This window comes from Grammomys surdaster, unplaced genomic scaffold, assembly GCF_004785775.1.
Source record: "Grammomys surdaster isolate TR1022 unplaced genomic scaffold, NIH_TR_1.0 267, whole genome shotgun sequence".
Taxonomy (NCBI): Eukaryota; Metazoa; Chordata; class Mammalia; order Rodentia; family Muridae; genus Grammomys; species Grammomys surdaster.
The window spans coordinates 2,748,074-2,753,486 of NW_021604708.1; the positions used below are offsets into that span (position 1 = coordinate 2,748,074).

The 5,413-nt window shown below is 42.6% G+C and overlaps 1 protein-coding gene across 1 annotated transcript in view; it reads left to right on the forward strand.

Moving 5' to 3' along the window:
- The window catches only part of Carmil1 (capping protein regulator and myosin 1 linker 1), a 163,961-nt gene that overhangs the window by 87,476 nt on the left and 71,072 nt on the right, over positions 1-5,413 (forward strand). Inside the window, exons 20-21 of the mRNA XM_028776338.1 lie at positions 594-766; positions 2,510-2,578. Of these exons, the coding sequence (XP_028632171.1) occupies positions 594-766; positions 2,510-2,578 (242 nt within the window). The remainder of the gene's footprint in view (positions 1-593; positions 767-2,509; positions 2,579-5,413) is intronic.

Genomic DNA, 5,413 nt, shown 5'->3' on the forward strand with positions numbered 1-5,413 from the left:
CACACACACACACACACACACACACACACACACACACACACACACACCTACCTGCCCGATGCCTGCCATCTTCTAACTGTGACTTTGGTTGAGTTGTTTAACCCTTCCGATTCTTGTCTGGTGACTGAGGATGACAATCCTGCTCATATAGTGGATGGCTGAGAGAGTTAAGTAAATCAAATAAAAGAGAAAGTACTGGTTAGGTATAGTAAATGCTTAGGAAATATTCATCAGCTAAACAATTCATCTGGGGCATGTTTTATTTTGTGTTTGCCCCCTGTGTTTTAAAGTATTATTTCAGTTATAGAAAAATAAATTGGGTAGAAAGGAATAATGCCTTAGGTTGGTCACTTCTGTGACCCATGGGTTGCCATAGAAGTAGCAGATATTCAGCAGTGAAGAACCAGTTCACCCTGGGAGTCTAATGTTGGAACCTTCCAGTTCCAACCTCACCCTCACCCATGGCTTTAGACAGCAATTTCTAAAGCAGGTAATTCAATGAGTCCCATTCCCAGTTCTCTATGGAGAGTTGGGGGAGTGCTCATTGCTTTGATGAAGCCGTTCAGTGCTGTGTACTGTCTGCCTACTCACAGCCTCTGCAGTCCTTGTCCCTGGCTGACTCAAAACTCAAGGCTGAGGTCACCATCATCATCAATGCCCTGGGCAGCAACACCTCCCTGACCAAAGTGGACATCAGTGGGAATGGCATGGGGGACATGGGAGCGAAGATGCTGGCCAAGGCTCTCCAGATCAACACCAAACTCAGGTAGGCACCACTGTCATGACCCTAAGGGCTAGGTGTTCCTTCTGGGGGAGTTTGTGCCTCCCAGGGTACCCTCTGGGAAGAAATTTTTACCAAAGTACTTGATTAGGACACCTGAAACACATAGTATTTCCTCTGGTGTTTGTCTTTACAAGTCCTTTGTGATATAAAACCCTGACAGATTGTTGTGTCGTTTCATTTTCAATGTAGTCTTGACACCTGACCAGGGAGATAATGTCAGTGAGAAGCAAGGAAATTTTTGCAGGCCATGCTGAGGGAGCAGACCCAGACAGTCTGTGTCTTTTAGTGATAGGCCATGTTTTAAGAGATGCATCCTCAGGTGATGTAGCTATGCAAGTGTCACAGAGGTGCTTGCACAAAAGAAACTGTCCATGATATCCATGGGCAATATAGTTAGTGATTCATGGTCTTATTTGGCGCATGACCATATGTGGTTGTAGACCTTTCCTCCACTCCACACTTCTGTAGTAAAGACTTAAAACACAAGGGCACAAGTAGCATGCTTTTCAAAGGCTGGCTCCCCAGGGGAATCATTTCTGTTTCTCAGTCATGCTCTGGGCTTTTTGTACATATAATTCTTCTTGAGGACCATCAGTGCTTTGCTTCATTGTTGTCTATACCTAAGGGTGATCACTGGTCTGAAGAGCAGATTCCTGTTGCTCTCCTAAGGGCTCCTTTTGGGTGCTTCTTTTTCTTTAGCATGACATAGAAACAGAACCTTCTAACTAAACTGAAGTCACAAGCCAAGTAGCAAGGCCTTGGAACATCAGAAAGAGTGATGGAGGTCATCAGGATTAGCATGGGAGGGCAGTAAATGTCAGGCTGAAGACCTCTAGACGAATAAAAGGTAGTGTGTATCCAGGGGAATTTAAAACCTCACAAGTGCATGTGTTCAGAAGGTAAGGTTGTATTTTCCCTTAAATACATTAAATAAGCAGCCTCCTATTTCAAAGTAGGCCTAGTCTTTGGCAGCAGAGCGAGGGAAGTTCTCAAGATTACACCAGGGCAGAGAAATGAGAAAACACGAGATAGAGCAAGATTCTCTCTAGGTTTTGAGGATAGAAAAGGTCTCTGGATTTGAAGATGTTTATGTTGGACACAGGGCCAGGCAGTGTCTTTGGTCAGGGGCTTCAGTTTCTATGTGAATATGAGGATGCTGTCTGGAGAACAGAGGGACCAAGTCCTCTAATTGCTGGCTGGTCCAGTCTTAAGTATTACAATAAATTAATATATTTGCTGTGCTTTTAGGTGTAGTTTTTCAAAAATATTTATGTGATAGCTGTGTTAAGCTATGATGTAGGGGCCGAATATATAGTTTAGTGATATAATGTATGTTTAATATGTAAGACATCATGGGTTCAACCCCAGCATAAAGATAGATAGATAGATAGATAGATAGATAGATAGATAGATAGATAGATAGATAGATGAGTGTAATGGCCATTTTTGTTTTGATTAAACAAATGAATCTTATTCCTTGCTTACATAATGACATTAGAAAGCTTATAAGCATGTCCAACCTATGTTCCTGCCAATGACTTACCAGTACATGCAGCTATGAATTTAGTCCAACACATATTCTTACATTTACTTAGGACATTATAATATTTCTATGTGCCTAGAAACAATGTTGACTCAAAGAGATTTATCTCTGGGGAGTGGGGGATAAGTCAACCCTTCGACACCTCAGAATTTGACTGTTGATGTGGTTTCATTTCCAAACAGGACAGTCATCTGGGACAAAAACAACATTACCGCACAAGGCTTTCAAGACATAGCTGTTGCTATGGAAAAGTAAGTTTAAATTAGGATTCTTCTCTGGAATAACACTAAAGAGCCAATGGCACTGGTGCCACCTGTGGGGTAGTAGAAGAAACTATAGGTAGAGAGCAGATCTTTGTAGACCAGCCATGGAGTTGGGCAGGACAGTGGCTTTGTCCTGAGTAAGTTTTCTAACGTGTGGAACAAGTGTCGAAGTACTGATCTGCCAAAGCAGGTGGTCGCCACTGTCCTCCTGCTTCTGTGGTTCAGTCTCCGCACTGGGTTTCCTCTTCTGTTTATCTGGACAACATGAAGGTGGAGATGTGAGAGGCTTGTGGAGGCAAGTTGTTGTCTATAGTCCAGAAAATAAAAGTGAAATTGATTAGTGGTCAGTCCCAGGCATATTTATTTTATATTGCTATGATTTATTTTAATTGTAACTGACCTACAATTGCTATCTGGTGTCAAATGTACTTTTCTGGTCAATAAAATGAAAAAGTAACAATTCAAGGCATGGAAGAAAATAGAGGTATTTATAGTGCTCACCTAGAAGAGCAAAACCTCACATGGAGAATCGATGTACCCTTGTTGATCTTGAACAATTCATGGAGGTTGATGTGAGGCAAACAGGGAAAATTCAAGAGCTTAGTGGACAAGAAGGTTGTTGGTCGTGGGTTCCTGAGGCAGAACTTGATATCAGCGTATTCATACAGGTGCTGTTGCCAGGAAAATGTCTGTCCAGAGGTCTCTTGTCTTAATTGTTGCAGCCTTAAGAAAATGTTAAAGATGACATTTATTACTGGCGCTTCTATAATCAGAAGGAACTGTGTCACTAATTAATCCCTGGCTCTATGGTATGTTGAGGTGACAAGAACATGGCCCCGGCTACCATCAGATTTCTGAAGTGCTCTGAGCAGATTCTGAATCTTGGAAAGGAGGTGGTCTAAAACACAACAGGAGACAGGGGGCTGCCACAGAAAACCCTTTCCCACAGAAAGGGAGGATGATCTCACTGTCCTGTATCATTTCCCCATCCCCAACTTCTATAGTAAAGGCCTGCTTGGAGGAGCTTCAGGCTCCATGCGCCGTCTCCAGATCCATCAGCAAGAACATAGTATGTCTCACTTCATCATTTATTCCTTTTTTTTTTCCAAGTGAGAGAATCAGAGTTAATGTTCTTCAAGTGCTTTCTTTTTGTTGTTTTGTTTTGTTTGAGACAGTTTTGCTATGTAATCCCTGCTGGCCTTGAACTCACAGAGATCTGCTTGCCTCTGTCTTCTAAGTTCAGGGATTAAAGGTGTATGCCACCATGACCAATTCCAAAACCTTCTGGTCCAAAGCCACATGCTTCTACTTGAACCAGAAAATCAGGGTGCAAAATCAGAAGGATTCAGTTCCAAGGTGTCCTCCAATCCCCACTTCGAGACCTTGTCTTGGTTTGTAGACCATGACGACCTCAGACTTGCAACAGTCCTCCTGCCTCTGCCTTACAGTTCTGGAATTCCTGGCTCCTTCCTCTCTTTATAGTGACCCAGGCCATTGCAGAGTGTGGGTGAGGCAGCTTACCACATCACAGTACACCACCTCCTCCAAGAGCTGTCTGTGACTGCAGAACCACCCGTGTCTGCTGCTGCTCTGTCCCTAGAGTGGGAACAGTGATCTTCACTGTGTTCGTATCACAACCCTCATCCCTAAACTTAAGGAGCATTGCCAATCCAGGCTGGCATTTAAGAGTAGCCCGGAACACACCCAGAATCTTCAGATAGATAATGATATCTCTGGGTCAGTCAATTATATACACTGTGCTCTGATATGCCAACACTTCCATATCACTGGTGTGTAAGTACACCATGCTGGTCTGTAATGTGATGAAAATTGGATGCAGGAAAGATTATAAAAAAGATTTATTGTCTTTTAATTCCCCTTGGCTGGTTCCTTTTTTAAACAAACAACTTTGTAAAACACACTAACATAGTAATTAAAGTTGAAGTACTCTGGCAAGTGAACTGGATGCCTATTTTCTCTATGAGGAAACAGCTATCTAAATCTTACTGCTAACAAAATGATCATTTTTTTTCTTTTTCTTTTTTCATAGCTATTGGCTTATTGTAGGGAGGTTAGTTGCTAAGGCGCTATTCCAGTGACAGCCACCTAAATATTCATGAGAACTCACAGCCCTTCACTGTTTAGAGACCTAACGCATGACTCTGGTGTCACTCTGTTGTATGTGATGGATGCCCAGGTCACCACCAATTGGCAAAAGGTCATTCCTTGGCTAATTTTTTAGGCAAGCTGTCCAGGCTTACAGGGATTGGGATGCCTAGGCAGGCATGCTACCCTTTTCCCCTGAGGATATGTTTACCGAAGGGTACCAGAATAGCACAGATTATTTTGTGGATAGTAACAGGTTGGCATCTTTTTGGTCTCTGTGTTTCCTTCTTGTATCCATTTTAGTCTGACTATCACATATGGGTTGCCAGCTACCTTCAGATCAGCCGATAGCTAAAACCATAAAATAGCTGAAACCATAAAACCAGTTGTTGACATTCTTTCTACACATTTTCTCCATTCATCTTTCTCGTCCCAAGGTGAAGATTTTGTCCTTCATGTTAATTCAAAATGGAAAGCAAGACTGCACACGTAAACTTCATGTCTGTTTTGTGAGACAGTGCAAGTTAATGGTGTCATCCACCCTCAGTGCATATGGATATCAAAAGCCACTCTGCAATCCAGGGCCTTTGATGACTGGGTGACTTAGAGTAGTCTTGTCTTGTCCTGTCCTGTCCTGTCCTGTCCTGTCCTGTCCTGTCCTGTCCTGTCTTTTCCTTTCCTTTCCTTTCCTTTCCTTTCCTTTCCTTTCCTTTCCTT